General features: G+C 47.9%; 1 protein-coding gene across 1 annotated transcript in view; it reads right to left on the reverse strand.

The window, feature by feature from the left end:
- Positions 1-23,895, reverse strand: part of LOC146809308 (alpha-tectorin-like) — a 332,591-nt gene that overhangs the window by 117,923 nt on the left and 190,773 nt on the right. The window contains exons 16-17 of the mRNA XM_085616115.1: positions 16,948-17,234; positions 11,467-11,741 (exon numbers count right to left, since the gene is read on the reverse strand). Coding sequence (XP_085472241.1) covers positions 11,467-11,741; positions 16,948-17,234 — 562 coding nt within the window. The remainder of the gene's footprint in view (positions 1-11,466; positions 11,742-16,947; positions 17,235-23,895) is intronic.

Genomic DNA, 23,895 nt, shown 5'->3' on the forward strand with positions numbered 1-23,895 from the left:
TCAGGCGAGATCTAAAAACCCGATTCCTCGGGGTTTCAGCTGACAGGGCTTGGTAATGTGTAACATGCTAATTCTTCCAGCAATAGTCAGAGAGTGGCGATGCAGGGGCTCTAGAAGGGGTGAAAAACCAACAAAGCCTCATTTCGCTCCATGCTTCTGGAAGGTAAGAAAAAACGTGCATTTGCGTTTCAAATGTCCGATCCTGCAGCAGCACACTTCCAAAGCACACCATACATGACAGTAACCCGATCCAAGGCCTCATTCTCCCGATTTTTTTTTTTAATCTCCCACTTTGCTCTTCTGAAATGTTGGCATGTATGGAGTAGGTAGATGTAACTACACTGCGTCTGATGCGCTACCTATTTAGACAAAGTAAAATTCGAGGGGCCTCTTTATATTGACCATACTACGATACCCTGGTCTTCCATGTACACCTTTCTCTTATTCTCAGCTGCCCAAGACCAAGGTGCTTACATCTGTTTCTTTTTATTTTTTTCAATTCTAATGTCTCACTCTGATCTGACCCTTTCCCCATCCGCATACTTGTTTCTTTTTAATATCTGTGTATTATTGTTTTCTAACCTATCTTCATTATCTCTTGACCCCATCCCGTAAGTCTTTCTTCTTTTTTAAGTTTCACTCACCGAGAACCGGATAACTCTATGTCGCGGCAATCCATTATGATGCCTGCAGAGTTTTCCGGTTCCGACGGGATTACCAAACACACATTTAAACCCGAGCCTGTGCACGCTCACTGTCATTGTACTTCAGCAAGCAGACGGATGCGGTCTTGCTGTCTGCACGTAGCTTGTCACGTGCCCTTTGGAACTCCATCCCTATTTAGGTAAGAAAATTAGCCTTAAGCCCGGTCCTTCAGTTCTTTTACTGTTAACTATCACCACTAACCTTCCGATTCCTCTATTATAGGAATCTCATCCAGCCCTGACTACAAGCCGCTATTAGGTAAGAATTTATGACACTAGTGCCCTATTACTATGTGCAGCACTCTTTAACATTGCATCACCGCTATCCCTTTTCCACGAGCCCTTATATGTATCCTTTTCCCAGAGTTCCCTCACCTGTTCTGGCCCATTTTCGCCGAGGTACGTGACCAGCCATGGTGCTGCTCTATTCTCTGATTGCCTGCTCACACCCTCAACAGGGGTGAGTGAAATTCTAAATATTGCTGGAATGTATTGCACATATGGACTATCCCTCCAGCATCAGTGCCTTTTTAACTTGCATCCTTTTTCTTTCCCTTTCTCGCTCATTCTCATTCTTCTACCTTCCAAGAACCCGGCTGGGTTCCTTGTGAGTACCTTCCTTTCACTTTAAACACGGGTTGCACACTCCCTATAAGCAGCAGAGCATTCAAACGTTCAGGTACCCCATATGCATTCATTTACCTTTTATCCAGTCCATTGTATCTGTGCCGGTCTATGGGCCACATGCTAATTTTATTTCTCTTTCCCTAGATGTCCCTATTATCATAGGTCCTGACGAGACCCTACAACCTCAATAAGGTCGAAACGCTGTTGACAGTAAAAATGAAAGCAAACAAATGTTTCAGTGCTTATGATTGTATATAGTGACTGAATATTCATGTGTAAATTATGAAACGGTCGCTTTCTGTACTAAAGATTCTACTGAAACCTTGTAAATATTGTCACATTATGTTACGCACTTCGTAGGTTCATGTTTCACTTTTTTGCACAATTGTCTATTTTCAATGTATTAATTGAGTAATACAGATATGTGCTAACTCAACCATTGGTGTATGTGTTTCTTCCTTTCTGACCTCATTCATAACCCTTATATCGCTATCACTCATTGTTGTATTTATATACAACCATACTAATCCACAGGAACCACTGTTGTCTTGTATAGTTCAATTACCCTGGTTCCGTAGTGAGTGGGTTCCCTTCTCCTCCTTTTCAGCCGGTATTGCAACACCCACATCCATGGACGAGGACGTGGATGGGTTTGTGATCAGGAGACACTAGCATTCATTTCCGCCACCTGGCCTGTTCCTGTTTGGTGCCGTACATGGCCCCATGACCTTCCACTGACCCCCGATACACACCTTGGACAGCGACATGGACTGCCATATCCGGTTTGATGACCAACGACACGGTGACCTGACTGCAGACTGTACCCTTCCTCTTCCGCAGTACTTGTCATCCCCGGATGGACTCTGGCTGGCCCTCCACGGGCCCATATTGTGTAGTATGCTCATCATTGCCCTGTACCGCTCCAGCTGCAGAACTGCACTGAATGTGCAATAAACATCCAGTATCGCACTGCTGTGTTATGTTTTTCATCATTCATGTATGAATGTGTGGATGAATGTAGGGACCGGGATTTCCCTTGCGTCAATTATGCTCATCCTGTGGGATGCCAGTCAGAGGGTGCTACATTGCATATTGTGTACCGGGTCCCGTGCATACTACAACAGGGACACACGCATCAGTCACTTCCATGTCCGCACATGGACTGAACTACACCCAGATCCCACGAATCATTGTTGCAAGCCCTGCGCTGGTCTGTCGTATGGCAGACCAGACCAATCCTCTTCCACTCTGAGGGGGGGCCCTCTTTGCTACCCGTCGCAGACGTACTCGCTGGTGGTGTGCAGGTCACTGGTCTAGTTGTCAGCATGTCACAGCCACTCCCTGAGGGCAGGTTTGCACGCACACCACACCCATCCGGCACAGGCGTCACAGGCCATGTGACTCTGCCAACATAAGGGGCCAACGACGTCACATTCCCCTCTGCCGGTGGTGACTGCATGATGGATGATCCACACTCCTCAATCATAAAGGGCCCATGAGTTGTTGCGCACAGGGTTAGTGGCACCCGAGGCCTTGCAGCCGTCACGGGCCTACCACCAAGTGGCGCTGACTGGGGTTGCACAGGGTTAGGAGCCACTGAGGCCTTGCGGCCATCACGGGCCTACCACCACGTGGCACTGACTGGGGTTGCACAGGGTTAGTGGCACCTGGAGCATTGCGGCCGGCACAGGCAACCCGCCACGGGACGGTGACTTTGGGTGCACTGAGTAAGGGGCACCTTGAGCTGCTGAGCCGGTGTGCAGCCTGCGATAATGCCCCGTCCCGGCGGACCGGACATCTCAGTTTTTGTGTGCCCTGCTGGACCGCAGTGTAGGCAAGAGCCAGCGGGCGTCGCTTCTGAGATCACAGAGTTGGTGGCAGCTATTGGGCTGAGCGGGTGTGCAGCCTGCGATGAGGCCAGGTGCACTGGTATGTCCTCTGCCATGGGGTAATCAAGACCCAGCACCAAACGTGAGACCTGGTGGCCTGCGGAGCGCGGCAGCATGGGGTGGAGTGTGCCATGTCCGCGGGCCACGGGCTTGTGGCATGCAGCGGCACGTGGTGGGACCTCCTGGCTGAGTTGCCTCTGTCTGGGTGTGCATGGGCGGGTAGGCAATGGTGTCATGTGTAATTGTGTGTACTGTGCCAATCATGTATCTGGACTCTGTTTCAGATGACGGGTCTGTCTCAGATGTGTGACCTAATGAACTGCACCACATGCCGGCAAGTGGTTGGAGCCACACCGGTGGCAGCAAGTGAGCAGTGTGGCCTGGGTGCGCAGGGGTGGCACTCTTTCTCTCTCTCTCCCTCCCCCTCTCTTCTTCTTCTCTCTCTCTCTCCCCCCTCTTCTTCTCTCCCCCCTCTTCTCTCTCTCTCTCTCTCTCTCTCTCTCTCTTTCTCCCTCTCTTCTTCTCTCTCTCTCTCTCCCCCCTCTCTTCCTCTCTCTCTCCTTCGCTCTATCTCAGTCCTTTGATGTGCACAGGACACACCTTCTCATCATGATTTTTGTCTTGCAGGCTGTGAACCAACGGATTGGCCCGAGGGGAGCCGCAATGTGTCTTCATTTCATTTCAGTCTTCATTTTAATAAAGTTTGATTTGTTGCTTCGGAAATGAATGTGTGATGCTCATTTTTGTGACGACACATGCATGTCACCAGTTGTGATTCTCTGACATCAGGCAAATAATTTTGTATGTGTTTGGGTGTAGCTGATGTGACATGTCTTTGTTCGGGGGGGTGCCGGGGAGGGGGGGTTCTGGGGGTTGCTGCAGCGGGTGTTGTGTTCCTTTCGGCCCTCCGGGCGGCAAGTTCAGTTGCCCGGGTGCATTTGTTGTTCTTCAGGTGTGGATCTGGGCTGGTCTCCCTTTCGTGGTGCAGGCTGTGGTCTGACTTAGCACCAGGTCGGAGCAGGTGTTAGTTTCTGGTGCTAACGCGTCTTATCGCCTGTTTCGTGCTCTTATCGCAGTTCTAGCTGTTCATTGTGAATGTTGTGGAGTGGTGTTGTCGCGGCTTTTGGCACGGGAACGCCTACTCTGCATCTCATTAGCGATAGTTGCGGGGGTCATCCGTGGTGTTGTTTTTTGCGGCTGCTATCATGGGTAAACTGCTGCTCTGGGCTGTTAACACCAGCTTGTGAATGGGGTGATAAATTTATCGCAACTTTGGCTGCGATAAAGTGCCGTTAAGTCGGCAATAGTTACTTGTAAATAGGGCCCGTACTGTATTAAAGATCAAGAGATGTGGGGTGGGGCGGGGAGCCGTTCTAGTGCTTAGATTAGCCAAGGTTACTGTATGTTTCCTGTTCTATTTCTTTGTATTATTTCACTGGTATAATATGACAAGGATAGGTAACTTACAGATGTGTCAGCCTTGGGCTTCTACTGAACTACTAGAGAACTCAATAAAAAACAGTCAATTGTTGTGACCTTTGTTTGATAATTGCCTCGTCACCCTTTGTGCTAAGTTGGGCTATGAAAGCCAATAAGCATACAAGGAGGACTATAAAAGGGATCCTGTAGCACAAACCCTGCTACATAAGTTACAAATTCGCACAATAAATCTTTCCAGTAATATCCCACCCTACACTCGAGACAATCAGGCAGAATCCTACCTTCCACTGGTCACTCCGTAAAACAGCAACCCCCCACTCAACAGTGGACTAATTACAACTTATCATATACCGCTCACATCAATTTCAAGAGAATCACGACCCTAGCAACAAATGATTCAACCTTGCTGTATGGCAATCAGGCAGGATTATGCAGGAGACGGGGAGGAGGAGGGATACTCTCGGGAGACAAAGTAAATTGTGAGAAGCTCAATTCCCCACTGAACACACAGGCAAAACAGCAGTGTAGGAGAGTAGGATCTGCACTTATGTTGCCCCCACTTTTTTTCTGATGTTAACACTGGTTTCTGGCTATAGTCTGGCTGGGACCCTGCTAATCAGGGCCCCAGCCTCTCTGTTCTCTCTAAACAACTTGGAGTGCATATTAGATGCACTAGTGATTGGATACTGTGGTACCTTATGAGCCCCTAGTATATGGTACCTTAGGTACCAAGTGCATAGGTACTTCACAGGCCTACCAGGGGCTGAAGCATGTATTATGCCACCCCTGGGAAGCAGACTAAATCTGACACGACAGGCCAGCTACTGCAGCCTGGGTGACGTAGTGTTAGCAGGCCTCACTGAGATATAGGTTCCCTATATCTATACTTACACACACATATAAAGCTATCAGTCACCCCTAAGGCAGGCCCTATCAATCCTGAAGGCAGGGTGCTTGGTTTCCATGTGAGGGGGTGCCTCTGCCTGAGCAGGGCCCCTCTGCAGCTCTCAGAGTCCATTCTCTGTAGCTGTTTGTGGATGCGGTTAAACCATATACTCTTAAGTGCATTATAACCTCGCGGTAAATGCTAACTCTGGGATGGCTGCATCAAAACATGTCGTGTTTGGTGTCAAACGCTTTGGAATCATACCCCCACACCAGTAACTGGTGTGGGAGTATGATCCCACCCTTCTAGAGGGATAGACATGTACCCACTGTGGAAACACGGTAGAATCCTTAAGAGCCCTGGCATCACAAAATGGATGCCACCAGTCACAGACACTGGGCTGCCCTCCTGCTGCTGACCGAAACTCGCAGTGGAGGAGGCCCAACAATAGGCATCCTGTCACAGGGAGGTGTCACCACCTCCCAGACAGGATTTAGTGTATTGGGGCTGGGTGGGTGCACTCCTAGAGTGCTTTGAAGTCCTGCACTGGGGGAGCAGTAGGCTCCTCTGTGCATATGCCAGCTCAAACCGGTTCAGGGGCTACCTGCCCCTGCTCTGGCGTGAAACTGGACAAAGAGAAGTGGGTGTAGCCACCCACACCCCTGACCCTCCCATAGGAGGGGTCATAGAGCTAGTCCCTCCCTTCCTTGTAGTATAAGTTAGGGAACCCTTGCCATTGCAAATTAGATATCCCTGGACGACGCTCTGAAGAAGAATCCTGGACCTTTGATGTTCCACTACCTCTGGAAGACTGAAGAATCTCCCTTGGAGTCAAGGAGTGACTCCCCTGCTTGGCAGGCACCAAAACTTTGAATCAACGGTCGCAAACGTTCCCGCTCTGCTGGAGTCCGAAGTCCCTGCAGCCCCGGAAGTGGATTTCCTGACTTCTCCAAGGCCATCGTGAGTCCCCAGCGAAGCTGAGGCAAGTGGACTCCACGAGTGACGAGGAACCGCAATACCTGTGTATCGGGCACTATTTTCGAGTGCAACCCTTTCACGACGTTCTACTAACTTGTGCATTGGACCACGTATGGTCCAAGCCTCCAGCAGGATTTCCACTGAAGATCAGAGGCCTACCTTGTCCCGAGCGACCGTGGGCTCCTGTTGAGTGAATCCTCCCGAGGCACCTTCGCAATCCCTTACCGGTTGGCTTGTGGGTCCCCAGAAGACTTTTCTACAACTCCAAAGGGCTTCCCTGGTTGCTCCAGGCCTGCCCTGACTTACCCCCGCTGGGTGAGTCCCTCAGGCCTTGTTGGCTCCAATCTGGTCGCCGACACCGCAGTAAGCTGCAGACTTCGTGGGACACGCCGAATCCAGCTCCTGGTTGTCGCTGACGCCTCCTGGACCTCGTGGCTGAAGAGTCAAGACACCCGTGATCACCTGAAATCATCCGACGACTGTGGGCATTCAGCTTCCTTGCCCCGGGTCACTGCCAAGTGACTTTGAACACTGTCCCTTCTGCTTTCAGGTCTTCTTTCTTCTGAATCCAGCCTTGGATTCCACCGGACGTTTCTCCAGTCTTCACAAGCAGCAAGTCTTCTTTGGCTCCCATTGAAAACGATGCCGCAACCCGACACCAAAAGACACCTATGCACCCGGCTTCCCTGGGTGAGGCAACTCCAGCACTATGGTGCTCCTGTGTGTGTTGGCTCTAGAACTACTTACCCTGTAAGTGACTTGCTTGTAGACTCTCCCGAAGTATCCTAAAACTTTAAAATTCCAACCGCGACTTGCTCCATTGAAGTCTATTGAGATCCGCGGCTGTGTTCTCACACTGCATGCGTCTCCCATGGGTCCTTTACTTAACTGCCTTGGGTGGATTAGTAAGCCCACAGTGCTTCTGAAGGCCCTAGGCCTTGTCCCCTCGCAAGTCGATATTCCTAAACCTCTTTTTTAGTATATGGACTGGTACGCCCCTAGGACCCCAGCCATATAAGTGCTTAATTTGTTGTGAAACGTTGAATTGTGCATATGTTCCTGACTTCTAATCTCATAAAGAGATTAGTGGAGTGTGTCTAGTAATAAATACATATATATTTGATATATTTATATATATACCTGTGTGGTGTCCTTTCATTTAGTGATTATAAGGTAAAACAAGCTGCTTTACATTCCTCTAAAGACTTAGCCTGAAGGCTGCTCTCCACAGCTACCACTAGGATAGCTTTCTTTAAAAGGTTGTCTTAAACCTATCTACCATAAGAGTCGAATTGTACTGGTGCAAGGTGGCCACTTTAACTAGTGACCAGCATATACCAGGTCAACTTCTCACAAGCAGAAACAGAGCCACCTCAATAAGGGAATGGGATACGTTCAGTCCTGCAAAAACCAGAGAGCAAGTAAGGGAACTGAAGGACAGAATAACATAAGAATCAAAAAAGTCAGTTAAAGAAATTCCAGGGCAGTTCCATATACACAAAAAGCAAAACTAGGGAGTGAAGAGGTAGTGTCCTGCATGAACACTGGAGGTGGATACGTCATCCTCTTAGAATCTGTAATCAAAACAAAAAGATCCATCTTGAAAGGAGGGGGGTTCTTGATAAAGTGTCTTACTGTGTCAAGGAAGTGTGTTTCCTATCCTGGATTGGATGCACACAGTGTTTGCTTAAATACCCCTCACACACCAAAAGGGCCCTTGGTGTCATGCTTCATCATAGGAGTCTTCCCTTCTTGCTACGGGACAGGGCGTGCTAAGCCCTGCGACTACACAACGTAGCCGTGGGTTGGCGGTATTTGGAGCGAAGCAGCGTTCACAACTACAATTTAGTGGCGACACCCTTCCCACCCGTTACAGAGGCTCATGGAGTATTGTCTCCAACATTACTTAATTAACATTTTAGGAGTACCATTAGGTATCATATGAAGTGCATGAGACTTCTGCACTTTTTTCACTTCTGTATATAGCACACTTTCACATTTGATAGCAACATAGTGAGTACTGAAGGGATCTATCAGTCCTGATGAAGAAGCCTTGATGCTTCGAAACATGTTGACTTACTAGGAGTATCCGCACATTCTAAGCAGGACATCTCCGAACCACCATTTTAACAGGTTCAGCCTCGATGACCTATTAAAGTTTCTTAAGTCCATGTGGCCAGGTCCTTTTTAAATTCACCTTTTACATTCACTCCAGACCCTTCCTCTCACAACCCCTACACAACACATAGTACTGTAAGATCAGTGCTCCCGCGTAGTCGCATGTCGTAGCACGCCCCATCCCGCAGTGGGACGGGACGACCCCTATGATGAAGTATGACACCAAGGGCCCTTTTGGTGTGTGAGGGGTATTTAAGCAAACACTGTGTGCATCCAATCCAGGATAGGAAACACACTTCCTTGACACAGTAAGACACTTTATCAAGAAAAACTCCCCCCCCCCCTTCAAGGTGGATCTTTTTGTTTTGATTACAGTTCCATATACAGCCTGGGGCAAAAGTACCTTTACTCCAGTTGGCTGCTTTTGTAAAATTCTCTCAGGTCCTCATTCCTTTATCTGACACAACATATCAATTTCTCTCTTGGAAATGTATATTCCTTCTTTATTAGTGCTATATTTCTTCTTCTTAAAAACAGTCACACCCTTGTTTCATTTTTGTTCTGCTCTTCTTTAGTTTTAACAAATATCGAAATGTGATCCTGAAAAAAAGACTGTGTACCAAGCATCCAATCCAATATATTGGACAATACTGTATGGAAACCTGATACTGCTAAACAGAGACATAAGAGATCCTGTTAAAATGATAATCATCAAAGGGGGTAATGAATGTGCTGAGATCTTTTGAATCTTCACAAGTCCAACGTTGAAAAGTAACATACCCGACCTCAAACTGCCAGATCTCATATATAAAAACACAGATGTGTCATCCTTGAGCCAAAGTTTCACTCTTGCACTTTCAGTCTTACACTTTGCCATGAAGTGGTACCTTTTATATTCTTATATTGTGGCACTAAACTTAGATATATATGCAAGTTTTATCAAAGCAGTTACCTAATCCTCCACTCTACAAACCCTCTGACCATGACTGCCACACTAGTATCTTCCCAAATGTGTGCACATTATAGGAAGATGTTTGACCAGCTTCTTCACAGATGTGTCATACTGAGAAGGTACTACACTCTCATCCTTCCCACTAAAGTTAGGTATAGTGTAAATGTCATGGTACTTATAGAGCACACTGTCACCAGACAGTCACCTTGCGGTGTCGCCTATCGGTTTCCTGGCGATGATACTCATACCGCTGTGGAACCCCTCCTGGCTTTCCCTGTGAAGTGTCCACTCCTGGGCACCCCCAGGGTGAAGCCAGGCATCCTTAGCGCTGTTGGGGCCGGTGTGGAGGCTAAGCAAGCTATTGCCCAGAGTTGCAGCGTGGGGCCCGTGATTAGAATATGCACTGAGGCGAGAATTGACAGGTCCGAGGAAATTAAGCCCGAGCCCCGCCGAGGCGGGAATCGAACCCTGGTCCCTGGCCAGAACTCTGCATCAGGGTCTGCCGCTCTAACCATTGAGCCACACTCCTCCTGTCAGTGTCATAAACTGCTCGCCCTTCATGGCCTCAACAATGCATTAAAAGTTTTCTTTTGTGGAGTCATATTTGGAACACAAACCTTGGAGTAGAATGTAAACATGTTTTCCTATGTCACCTATTTACAAATGGGTTCCATGGAAGATGAGAAGAGAAAAAATGGCCATATAATATTTTACATAGTAAAATAATGTGAGAGCCAACAATACCTACTACAAAATAATAAAAGAGTGAAACCAAATAAAAGAAAGAAAAAAATAAATCATCTTGCAATCTTCGTGCACAATTAACAGAAAGTGATATTCAACAACCACTACAGATAATGGATTTTCATTGTGAATGAAATCGAAGAAAAAATAAATGTATCAATGAAATCTCAAAGGTTCACGGTCAATGCTCTGTAAAGGTAATAAGATGATCAAAACAAAAAAATACCTTATAGTCTCACAATGAATTTGTTTGTTATGAATTTTCATCTCTATGTACCATAGTTTATTGAATGTGCTGCTACAGTACACCAGAAACATCCATCACAAACTTGTGCTTCAAACAGAATCACTCATAGTCAGTGGACACTCACTCTACAAAGATTTGAGGTGGTGCTGTCTCAGTTACTTGAACAACCAGAGTTTTCAGCACATATCACATGAATTCAAAATCTGAAGAATACAGTGCATCACATGGCGCAGCACACCTTTCCACAGTGTGATGACGTAGCATACCAGGCATGCATGGTGTTACTACAAGGCTAGAGCCAAAAGAAACACACACCATTAGCAGTGTGCTGATGGTTTGTTTGCAGTGTCACTGAATTGACCTTGCATTCTATTATATCTTTAAAAGTAATGCATCTACTGAGTGAACCACCACGGTTCAGTGACTTACAATCTATACAATGAGTTAAACTGCACAGTACAGCACAAAGTAATCAGTATGTGTTGAGAAGCAAAACATGCTGTATTGGTGGTAGTAGTAAAGTTGAAATTGAAGCCTCAGAACAGATGCAAGATTGTTTATTCCACTCATCAGCAGATACAGAAGGCTTCTTACGAGACAAGGACACACTTGAAACAGAGGATGATGAGCCAAAGTGAGATTTACTATTTAGGAGCATGAACCCACAAGCCAGATGAAAACCTCAGCATCGACTGTCACAAAAAGAAGCCTTAAACTCAAACATCTCTAAAGGATCTGGAATGAGAATGACAGGGGTATGCAAGGTGAAGCAGCACTGGACAACTAACCCAGATACCACAGTTTCCCTCACTTACATTTTAAAAGTAGATGAAGTAGACATCACAAGCAATGAAAGCAGTGTGGGAAAGATGCTGACTTACCACATTGCAGCTCTGACCTCCAATCGGGAATCTCCAAGCTGTGAAGATTACAGATTGCCTCATAGGACTGGACAGCTGTGCAGAGCATCCCCTTGTCGGTACCGTAGTAGCAGAGATCATACACACATGATTCATAGAATGGATCTGCATTCTCAAACCAGTAGCACTCTTCAAAGGGGCCCGATGGGCGGGTGATGATCCCACATTGGCCTTGAATGACTTCCAGATTAGTGCAGGTATCATTATAGGTGACCAAACCAGTATCATCCACACAACTGAAAGCAGAGACAAAAATTGACTGAAACTCTATCCGGATATTTGTTTTGGCATCGGCTACAACGTATCTAATGAAATAAAAATATGGAATCAGTGGCAATCATCTAGAAGCATATTGCTATCTCTATAATAGGCATGTATTCAATGTCATTACCCCTGGTCCCTCCAGTCCTCGTCCAATTCATGACTTATTGAGATAACCATCTCCCACCAAGAAAAAAAGAACAAAGGAATCATGGAACCCCTATCCCACCCCCTCCCACTGGTAAAACTTAACCAGTACTTACCCAGCATTCTTCCAATTCTTTTTTCTGTTTGCCTACAGAATGGGATGAGGATTGTGCTGGATGGTGCTCCTGCTGGTCGGGATTGGCAGTGTTCCTTGGATTCTCCGTCTGACAGCTGGACTGTCCCCAATGGGATTATTGTGGAGGATGCCAGGCTGATGGGGAGGATGGCAGCTCGGTCCCAGGTAAACAGGCATGTGGTGCGTGCCTGGGCTGACTTTGGGGGCATTATTTTGGCAGTCTGTGTCTTGGGAATCTGTTGGCCCCGGGGGTAAGTACTCCATAGTAGTGGTGCTGTCTGTCTTCCTGCTGTTTGCTTGTTTTGTGACATGTGCGGTTGCTTTACAGCCTGGACATGGCCATTGGTGTTTCTGGCCTCCCTCTGGGGTGAGGGGGTCTGTTACTCCTTGTATCTTGGAATCTGCATTTCCTTCTTGTGAAGCTGAGTGGATGTCCTTTCATTGCCCTGGTCAGCATTCCAGCGGGTGGGGGTGTTGGCTGGGAGGGCGCTCGGTCTTTCTGACTTCAGGGGAGACTTTGTGTGGTTGGTGTTCTTCCTTGATTTTGTTTTTGTGTCACAGGCTGGGTTGGGTTGGAGGCCTGAAGGCACACCCTGCTTATGGCTTCATTGTCTCGGTCTTTGAGTGCTACATAGCGGTTTGTTTTGCTGCCCTTTCTGGGGGTTGTTGTGGTCCCTTTTTGGCTTTGTTCTACGTGGAACCTTGGGACACATTCCATGCTACAGTGCATTGCTGGTGATGGCTCCTTGTTGTGGGCTGTCTTGGGTAGCCTTGTGGGTGGAGTCTCCATCACTATCTCTGTAGTTGGTTATTCAGTTTAGGCTTGGACTTGTATGGTGACCTCCTGTTCTTCAGGGTTTTGTGTGTCTTGGGGCCAGCCTTTTGCTGCCCAGGCTGGCATTCCAGCGGGGTGGGGGTGTCGGCCGGTTGGGTGCTGGTCATCCTGTCTCCTATGGGGTCGAGATATGGTTGGTGGCCTCTGTTTGGTGGTGTGGGTGGGGTGGATCTTCCTGCTTGCTACCTTCTTCCTCATTGGATTTTTTTGTGTGGCCTGGCTGTTGCTGGGTCAGCGTGCGTATGGTTTGTTGGCTGTACCTCTTCCAGCCTCCGTTTGCTCGGTGGGTTGGCCGGTCTGGTTCGTGGGGCTTTGGTGTCTGCCTCTGTTCTGTGGCCTAGCTACCTGTTTGGGCTTTTGTTCTCTGTGCATGTCTTCTGATGAGTGTGGTCCTGGCCTTTGGGGCCTTGGTGCCTTGGGGGTTGCCATTTGGTTGTCTGCCTGTGGGCCATTCTGACTTCCATTCTGCTTCCTGGTGTCTCGCTAGGGTGAGGGGGGCTCCGGCCCCCTGTCTTCTGGTGGTTTTGGGATGAGCATGGCTGGGGCCTGGGCAAGCCTCCCAGCCCTTCCTGATGGGCCTTTCCTCCATGGATGCTGGCGGCTCATGTTAGAGGCTTCCCCATGCCAGCTACCAGATTCAGCCCTGGCTTCCTGGCTGATTTTTGTACTGGTGCCTCTGTGGTCTTGGTTGTGGCTGGTTCATGCAGCTTTTCTCTATGCCCTCCGTGGTTGGAGATTTCTGGGGTTTGACTGTTTGGTCTGGTGCCACTCTTTCCAAACCTGTAGCATCCCCACATTGGTGGACTCATAGTCATTACTCCTGTTCCGGGGACGATTATGTTGACTGCTTCTGGCCTTTTGGGCTGTGCCGGGGCCTTCTACCTCGGATCCTTTGTTTCCTGGGGCGATTGGATGTGGTCCTGCTGCTTTGTTGGGGGTTGCCTACTGTGCAGCCTCGGGTCATTGGCTGGTGCATGTTCTCCTGGCCTGCTTCTGCCTTCCTGTCCTGGGGTCTGGCTTCAAATGGCTGGGTTCCTCCTCCTGTGTCTGTTGGAGGGTCTGTGGTTTCGTCGGCAGGATTGTTGGATGCCTCTGCAGTCTATGGTGGGATTGGGCGGTGGGTTTCCCACGTGTCTCCCCTGTACTTGTGGTCATGGCATGGTGAGTGTTGTCATGCCTGTTTTTAGCCTGGGGCTGTGAGGCCTATGGGTGTCTGTTTCTCCCGTTGCTCTGGGGTCATCTTTGTTCTTTGTACCTGCCCTTCTGCAGCTGGTGTGGGGGCTCGCTAAGGATGCTTCCTGGGTTTTTTCCTTGGCCCTTCAGGCAAGTTGGTGAGTTTGTTGTTGGTTGGGGGTTTCCTGATTCTCGGTTTGGGCTGTTTGGCCCTGTGTTCCTTTGCCCTGTTCTAGGTTGTTGGGTCCTGGTTGTGCTCTGCTCATCTCAGGTGGCATTTGGGTTTATCTTTCTCCAGAGTTCCTTGGGTGGACCCCCGGGGTTGTTGTAGGGGGTGCATCCTTGGTGGGTGTTGTTTTAGGCAGGGTCTTCCCTGGTGTTCCTGTTTGGTCTTTGGATTCTCCTGGTGTCTTGACCTTGCTGGTCTGCCTCCCTCCGCCATTGCTCCTCTCTGGAGATCCTGTTTGGTCTGGTTCAGAGGTTGGTGGTGTCTGTCTCTTCGGGGTTTCCTTCCCTGGTATCGGTTTCGCGTGTGTTCTTTGTGACTGACTCAGTCTTGATCTGTCCCTGTACCAAGGCTCTGGCTTCTACTCCCAGTCTGGGTGCCTTGGCGTTTGTCCTGTGTCTGCACAGGTGTTCGGTGCTGGAAGTTCTTGCCATGGAGCCTGGTCCTCCCCTGGGCTTCTTGGTGGCTATGGTGTTATTTGAGTTCTCTGGTGGTCATGCCTGTCCGGTTGGTGGGGGATTGCTCTTGGGTTAATGCTTCCTCCCTTCCTGGTTTTGACATTTTCAGGCTTGGTTTAATTCATCCTCATGCACTTGTTTCCCGGTGTCCTGTCTGGGGTTGGTGTGTGAGAGTCTCGTTTGTGACTGTGTCGTAGTTCATTGGCTGGTTCTTTAGGTGTGTGACTTGGCCCTGGCGGCGGCACTCCTGCCTATTTTTGGGATGCTCGGCTGTGGGTCTTCCAGTTGTGGTGGGGTGGGTACTGTTGTTGACCCTGTCACTCTTCATTTCCTGGTTGAGCGTGTGGCTTTTGGATGTTCCCCTGCCTTTCATTTGGATATGGTTGAGGGTGCTTTTGGCATTGTTGGGCATTCCTATGGTTGTTTTCTTTGGAATGCTCTCTGTCGGTTCTGCTGCTGTGTTTTTGGGTCAGGTTTGGGCGCCCTGGGCGTTTGCGACCTAGTGGCCCTGTGAGTGCTCTTCCAGCTTTTCGTGCCTTGTCGGGTGCTAGGTCTGTTGTGGTCATCCTTTGGGCAACCATTTCCCTTATTGGTTGTTGCGTATGGACTTGTGGTCTTTGTAGTGTGCCCCCTGGCCGGCCTTAGGTGTTGGTTGTCATTGCACAGTCACCTTCATGGTGATTTTCTGGGCTGGCTCTCTCATGCTGGGTGGTGTGGGGTATGGGGGCTCTGGGGGTCCGGGTGACCTGCTTGCCATTTCTTCTGTGTTAGGGGGCCTCCTTTGTGTCTGTGGTGGCTTCTCCTTTCCATTTTGTCTCTGGGGCTGGTGCCTCTGGGTGCGGTGTTGGGTCCTGATTCTTCAGGTGCCTGAGTTTTGTCCCTGTTGGTCTGTCCCTGCTGTTCTATGGTTTTCTGGCTACTCTGCGTCATCTTCTGTCTGCGTTTTTTTGGGGGGGTTGGGAGTGTTGCTGGCTGTGTGTTCCTGCCTGTTTTTTCTCTTGTTCTACCGTTTACTTCGCTTGAGAAGCTGCTTTCAGTATGGTTTCTGAGTGTTTTTTGGGGTTTTGGAAGGCCAGGTTTCTTGCTTTGGCATGTTCCAAAACATCATGAATGGGTGGAGGACTGGAGTGACCTGGGGGTAATGCCCTAATACTTACCAGTAATCTTCATTACTCCTGGGTCATCTTCAACCCTTTCATGACTCCCCTCCCTCGGTCCCAGACGACTGGCTATCCTGTTGGTGGCTTCGTAGTTCAAGAAGAATGCTGGGAAAGTACTGGTTAAGTACAACCAGTGGGAGGGGGGGTGTAGGGATCCCAGCATTCCTCTTTTCTATTTTCTGTCTGGGAGATGGTTATCTCCATATGTCATGAATGGGATTTGGACAACGGGACCAAGAGTAAGTAAGATTACCGGTAAGTAAAAGTGCATTATTATGCTTCCTTTTCTTGCATATGTGTAAAGCTTCCCTCGGTGGCCAGTTTGTAGTAGACTGCTCAGACTGTTTTGCAGAGGTCTCGCAGCATCATAAACAAAAATCAAATCAGTGAATCAAACTGAGTGTTATAGAAATTGGATGACATGAAGTTTGGTGGGTAACGGAAAGAATGTTGTTTAGGTAATAGGTAAACATATGTTGTTGATGGTGAACATAGGTCAGAGAGTTTAGAAAATGTTGGGTTGATATGACTTTAAAAAAGTGAGATAAATAGTTTGGGATAAGCTTATCCTCTGCATCATACCTGATACTTCTAATGGACACAGACATTATGAAAGAGCCCAGAAAAAACAGTCTGAAGATAGAAATTACAGGAGGTCACCCATTTTAACAAGTGCATTCATGCATGGCATTTACAAATGCAATTTCTCCATGTACAGGTATTGCGCAAGTGCACAGTGCTAGGTTTATTTATGGTGTTTAATTGAAAATAGTGTAACATATCATGGAGGTTGCTGGTAGGATAATTTGTGTTTTAAATACAAATGATGGATTACAAACAAAATATTTTGTGTACATCAACGGATTCCAAACAAGAACGGTGAAAATAAATCAGCATTCACAAAGTAAGAGGTTCTACAGGTAAAGGAACTAAGATGTTCTACAGGTATAGGCAAATACATATTTTAAATGTTGCGCTAGGTTTTGTGAATCCAGCCTGTTTTGTAATGTATTCTTATCTACCATTGTCTATGTTTCTGTATTTACCCAGGGGCACTGATATCTGCTCTCCAGGAATTCCCAAACTCTGTGTCATTCCTTGCCATGGTTCCATCAGGCTTCAACTTGTCATCTCTGCTATCTCCGTTGTAGTTGCCGCACATCCCCTGTAGTTGGTTTTGGTACTGCGACCCGACTTGCACCATTAATGTGTTGACTCCGTTGTATTGAATATGGATTCCAAAGGAGGTTACCACAGAGATTGTGCTCATCTTTACTGTCACATTGCCAATGGATCCTAGACTGACCGGAAGTGTGGTTCTGACACCATTAACCTGAAAGAAATAAAAGGGAGTCATTAATTGTGCCTCTATTTCACATGAGTACACACATGCGTCCAACAAATTCACACACACACAGTGAAGGTCGACCTGACCCACGGGTGGCGGGGTGGGCATGGGGGTGAAAGGGCGCATGGGCAGGTGGTTGTGCAAAGGAAACAAAAATACATTTATACACTTACCTTGCCGTCGGGTCCAGCGTCACTTCTCCTCGCTCCCGCTCTACTCGTGGGACAGGAAGCCAGGAAGAACAGGCAGGCTCCAGTGACTAATCACAACACTGCAGTGTTGTGATTGCTAAGCGCCCAGGCTCCCCTGACCAATTACAAAGCTGCAATGTTGCGTTCTGATTGGTTTTGAGCATCCTGGTTCGATTCTCAACCAGGGAATGGGGGCCTGGGCTTGTTCTCCACGCAGGCTGTAATGCAGCCTGCATGGATAATGGGCAGAGTGTGCATGACTGGTTTAGGTGGCCCGAGAGGGCCGAGCAACCAGTCATTGCGCACTTAGGAGAGGCAACCAACTGCACCCCTGCCCTGCTCCATGAGCAGAACAGGCCCACCCACACGATCGCCTGCAAATGAAACATAAAATGATAATAATTCATGCCGTTCGTAAAGGGTGATCCAGAGTGTCTGAGCCTTTCAACCACGAACAATTTTAAACCCTGGTGTTGGTAACACTGACCTTTCTACTTGCTACAGGAATACTCGAACCCTGCACGCTACCGCTGGGAAGGCATCAACGACGGGACTGCGAGGACCAGCAGCCCCGTAATCACCATCAGCTGTGTCCTCTTCCCGCCACGCCCAGACGCCATAAAACGACTCACGGCCCCCGCTTCGCGGGACGCGCGCGGGCGCGCGCCGGGCGATGCCCGGGCCAAGGGCGGGCCCGTCTGAGCCCGTCCGAGACCGATAGAATTCGGGCCGGGCACACCCAATAACATCTGCAGTGCAGGACTTGTATTGTAAGGATTAGCTTGAAGGAGTGGCTCTGGCCTGCAACAAATAGGGTCAATAGACTCTTGTTCCTGTATTAATAATGGATAAGCCTGGGAATAGAGATGGGATATCCTCATTGTCATCTGGAGGAGCCCTCATGGGAACTTTAGACAACTTCCTTGTCCATGTCCAATCAGTATTAGCAAAGGATATAGAACTAACAGAAAAAAGATTATCATTAGATATCCTATGCGATAAGAGGTCTTCCTTGGAAAATACTGTTAATGCTAGATCACCCCCGTGTCATAAGTCCGCTATGTCGGGCATTGTGGGGCCAGTGAATTCTACGACAGAGGAGTGTGATAATGTCACTGTAACTTGTATTTCCCCCTTGCCTGATATACAGGAAGTAATAGCAGAAACCCTGCCTGTAGACAATACTGCCCCACAATCTAAGTCTTTATCAACTATCAAGACCCGTTCTACTAGCACTATCAAGGGGGGCCCTGCCCAACAGTACACAGGTTTAACTTGCAAAAAAAAACGCAGGGGTGGTCAAAAGTCACTGGTGGGGGTAAATGCAAAACCCGGCCTAGTCCCTGGTTCAGGGAAAGATCTAGCCTTATGTCCCCAAACCACCATAACCGAAGAAAGGGCAAAAGTATCACTTCCCGTGGGAAATGACCTTGCGAAACAGGAGGACACAGCGTTTTGGAGAAAATTGGATTGTGTCCTAAAAAACGCATGTGCTCCCATCTATGAAAGACTGGGTTCCATCGAAAGTAGACTTGTGTGTATAGAACTCTCGATGGCAGTGGCACAGCCACGGGGTGGTGGGAGGGGACCTGGCCCCGAACCAGAACGTAATAATGAGCAGGTTCAATGTAGTAAGCCCAAACCCACCACTAATGTTCAATCCAACACTGTTGCAAATATCAACCTGCCAGCTCTTAACGAGCCTCATGGCATTACGGCGATTGATATTCAGCCCAGCGAAAAAACTTTCCCAGATCGTGATGGATCCAAGAGAACAGGGCCCGACATAGCCAGAAATGGTGAACAGCCTGTATTTGTACAACCCCTGCAACAGGCATCTCTGGGTCTGATTGATATACATCTCCCCCCAGAGGCTGCCCCATATGTGGTGGTTCTAACCGGGGTCCCACCTTTAGCGACTGGGTCTAGGGAAACATACTGGGATTTAAAGAACAAATGTACATTCTGGCTTAATGCTAAACGTCCCCTGCCGGCCAATATGCGAGCTGAAATCCTGTACGCCAGGAGAGTAAATTGGGTGGGTAGAAAACCTAAGATATTAAAGGGGGACTGCGTCATCATTAATTTTAGGGACAGACGTTGTGTTGAATATATCTGTGGATGGCCCCATGATGACGACTCCCCAACTTTAATCCGTACCATGCCACTGTCTTACTTCTATGCGCCGGCCCCTATGCCTTTGATTGGGTTAACTGGAGGGAGATTTCAGAAAATGGGTTACCCAATGGGGGACATAAGGGGGCATATTTATAATAACTGACGCATCCCTGCATATCAGCAGGGATGCGCCAGTTATTTTGCGCCCCAGCTCCACCATCATGGATGCGCCGCATTTATAATGCGGCGCACCATGGGGCAAAAACGGCACAGATGCGTCACGCATCTGTGCCGTAAAAGTGGCGCATTGCTGGAGTTGCGTCGCAAGCGCGACGCAGCTCCAGCAAGGTTCTGGGGTGCCCTATCTGCACAATGCTGCGTCAATCCTTACGCCTGCTTCAAGCAGGCGCAGGGTTTTGACGCAGCATGGGCTCAAAAGTGACTGAGTGAAATCTTGTAGATTTCACTCAGCCACTTTTAGGAGGCGTTCCTGCGCCGGAACGCCCCCACCTGCCCTGGAACGCCTACATGTGGCGCAGGGCTTTACAACGTGACGCATCTCCCAGATGCGTCACGTTGTAAATACCCTGCACCATGGCGCAGGATTTGCGCCGCTGCTGCGTCACAAAAGTGACGCAACGGCGGCGTAAATGAGGCGCAAGTCAAACATAAATCTGCCCCTAGGTCTTTTAATCGATTCGATGTGTTATCTGGGCTGACTGACTGCGATTGACAGAAGTATAGTAGCGGATGTCCCACTCCCGAAACGGCATATATAGCTTCTGAGTCAGAGAAGGCCAAAATCCAGGGTGGGATGCCTACAACAACAATCAATCCTAGTGGTGGGAGTGTTGAAAATGTGTTGCCTGCACTAATATACATTAATAGGGATGTGGAGCAAGGTCTCTGTCCCGAGGCTGGACAAAGTAAACTAAACAAGAATGGTAACTTAACTGTTTCTCAGGACACTGTCATTTCTTCTATTTGAAATATAGGACAATTTAAAGGAACAACCAATATTGCTGGTTGTTCAACGTTTTTATCCTGGAATGTGGCGGTTCTGGGATCCAAATTAGCGTCACCCATATGGTCAGATTTCATTGATGACCATGATATCTGCCTCTTCCAGGAGACATGGTCAACAGAACCCGTATTTAAGCTAGGCTATTTGAATTTTTTTGTCCCAGCGACAAAAATGCCAAAGGGTCAGTCAGTCGGAGGCTTGGGTATCTGGATCAAACAATGCTTAAAGTGTAATATTCAACTAATTCCAAGCCAGAACATTGATATCCTAGGAATCAGACTAAACTTTCCATCAAATTTGCACATAGACGTATATAACGTCTATGCTAGGGGTTTACCAGGCGGCAAAAAATCGGAGGTGGTATCAACATTAGATTCCCTTGTTGAGTCTAGGCTAATCAATGTGTTTCCACTTGTAGCAGGTGATTTCAACACGACCTTTGATCCATTAGGCAATCATGACCTGTCCCTAACGGAGGAGGAGGACCTCAGTTGGGGTATCCCACAGCTTGAGACATTGCCAGCAAGTAAATGGACAGAGGCTGCCCTGCATCTGAAGGGGTTTTGCCTGGCCAACCAACTGAGGGCAGCCAATTGCAGAACCCCTTCTGACAGGGCACGGAGTAAAACCTATGATAATGGCACCAGGTCTAGTACCATAGACTACATTTTGGTTCACATTGGGATGTGGCACATTCTCAAGGATATGGTGGTTAAACCCCGGATCCAAAGCGATCATAACCCACTAGTAGCTTTTTTAAATCTGGGCTTGGGGGAAAGATCGGGTGGGGTAATCGTCATGAAAGATCCGATTAGTCGGTTATCTAATGACGAACGTCATCTCAAATGGGAAAATGTTGCAGAACACCCTGATACTATGGATAATATAAAAACCAACCTCGATGAGGCGTTGACATCAATGAGGGCTGCTTGTATCAATAGTCAGCCTTTTTCAGTAGTAGAGAATATACATAGTACACTCTTTGCCAAGCTCAAAACCTACTTTTGCAGACCATCTCTAGAAAAACGAGTTTATAGAAGGAAGCAGGAGAATTGGTTTAATGTCTCCTGCAAACAAGCTCGGGAAGAGCTAGGATCTGCACTTAAGTCCAAAGATTCGACTAAGATAAAGTTAGCCCGTAGTGATTATAAAAGGATACAATGGAAAGCCAAGAAGGAATGGGAAGAGAGCGAGTGGCAAGATCTCAAGGCAGCATGTAGTGGCAAAAACCAGAAAAACTTCTTGGATATTTTTAAATGGAAAAGGGGAGAAATAACTGAAAGCCTACACAACTGCGTTCCCCAGGACTCCGGGATAGAGTTCTTCAGGAGTCAATATGCAAAAGACGCAGAGGATATTAGTTTGTCCTATCATGAATGGGGCTTTCTATAAAGAGCCAGCTTTTAGCAGTAAGGAGGTCGACAGGGCGCTTGACACGGTAACCCAGGGCCGTGCACCTGGAATGGACTCTATTCCTGCTGAAGTATTTGTTTATGATAGACAAAGATGGTGCCTATATATCACCCACTTAGCAAATGCTATCGCACAAGGAATGGTAATCCCCCAGTCCTGGAAAGGCGCAGAAATTGTCCCGATATACAAAAAAGGGGACAAATCTTTGGCTAGCAACTATAGACCTATCAGCCTAATCGATGCTATCCAAAAAGTAATGGGTCGACTCGTCTTGGGCAAAATCCAGTCTTGGATGGTAACATCTTGAGCCCTCTGCAGGCTGGGTTTCGTCCCAAGACCAGCACCATTGATCAGGTCTTTAGGTTTCTGATACTTTATTGGAGGACAGTGGTATTAGAAAAAGGCGTTTTATACGCAGTGTTTGTTGACCTGCGAGCGGCATTCGATCTAGTCCCGCGTGGCAAGCTGTGGCGAGTACTCCAGGGACTGGGGATGACACCGGAGTTGTTGGCATTGGTTATCCGCTTACATGAGGACAATTTTGCTCGGGTGCGTTGGGGTCGGCCGGGAGAGGTTACGGATACCTTCCCCGTGGAGCGGGGAGTGAGACAGGGCTGTGTCTTGGCACCTACCCTGTTCTCGCTCTTCGTCAACGGGGTGGCCGAGTTCCTCTCCCGGGTCCCCACGGATGCTCCAGCTATGGCTGGAGCTCGTGTTCCAGTCCTCATGTTTGCGGATGACACTCTGCTGATTTCGAAAACTCCGAGTGGCCTCCAGCCTACCCTGCGGCGCTTTGAGGAGTTTTGCCTATTGCGTGGACTAGAAATTAATGTCGCCAAGAAAAAGTTCATGGTCCTTAATGGCCCCAGACCTAATAAAATCTACAGACCTTTCAAGGGTACAATTCTTATGAATGGATCTCCCCTAGAACAGGTAGATGCATTCACATATCTAGGAGTTACCTTACAAAAAAATATGCGTTGGAATAGCCATATAGATCTCGCTTTACTGAAATATCAACAACAGACTGGCATCCTATTGAAACGATTTAAAAATTCGCAGTCCCAGCCAATAGAGACACTTTTAGAGATCTATACGGTGAAGATCCGTAGCTCGTCTCTGTATGGGTCTGAGCTATGGGGGCATGGCAAAAACCCACAAAGACTGAATGTCATGGAGAACGAGTTTATTCGGAAAGTCGTTGGCGTCCCGCAAAGCACTCCATTGTTACCCCTTTTTTGGGACCTTGGCCTGAAATCCTTACAAGATACAGCTTATTTACGTCCTTTGTTGTACTGGTTTAGGATTTGGTCAACTAAGGAACTTAGCCACTACGCCTCGGGTTTAAAGGAAATTATAGAAAAGGATTTATTCCACAAAATAGACTGGTTGAGGTCTGTAAAACTGTTACTCTATCGCATGGGATTGAAAGACCTTTGGGACGACCCTCACAATGTGGTCTTCCCTTCAAAAGAACTTGTGAAAACCAGATACTGGGAGATGATTGGAGTGGAACTATTTACCAAGGGGTGTTCATCCCTTATTTCAGGTAGATTTCTGGAATTCAAGATTTGCGCCAGACTGGAATCGTATTGGGGTTTAATTGAAGTACCGTCTGATCGTAAACTTTTTTTTCAGTTCAGGATAGGTACCCTCCCGATACGATCATTCACATCTAAATGGGCGACAGGGTCCCAAGACAAATGCCCAAAGTGTTGTGATAAGAATGAATCCATGAGTCACTTTGTGCTTTTTTGTCCTCTTTATATCATCCCACGTAAAAAATGGGTACTACCCGTTTGTCGACTAATGGGAACCCGAAGATATGTAGAGGCAATGAGAATCTTGTCTACAGACCCAAGCCCGACAATCTCAATAGCAATGTCAAAATATGTAAAGT

The sequence above is a fragment of the Triturus cristatus genome, chromosome 7, assembly GCF_964204655.1.
Source record: "Triturus cristatus chromosome 7, aTriCri1.1, whole genome shotgun sequence".
Lineage (NCBI taxonomy): Eukaryota > Metazoa > Chordata > Amphibia > Caudata > Salamandridae > Triturus > Triturus cristatus.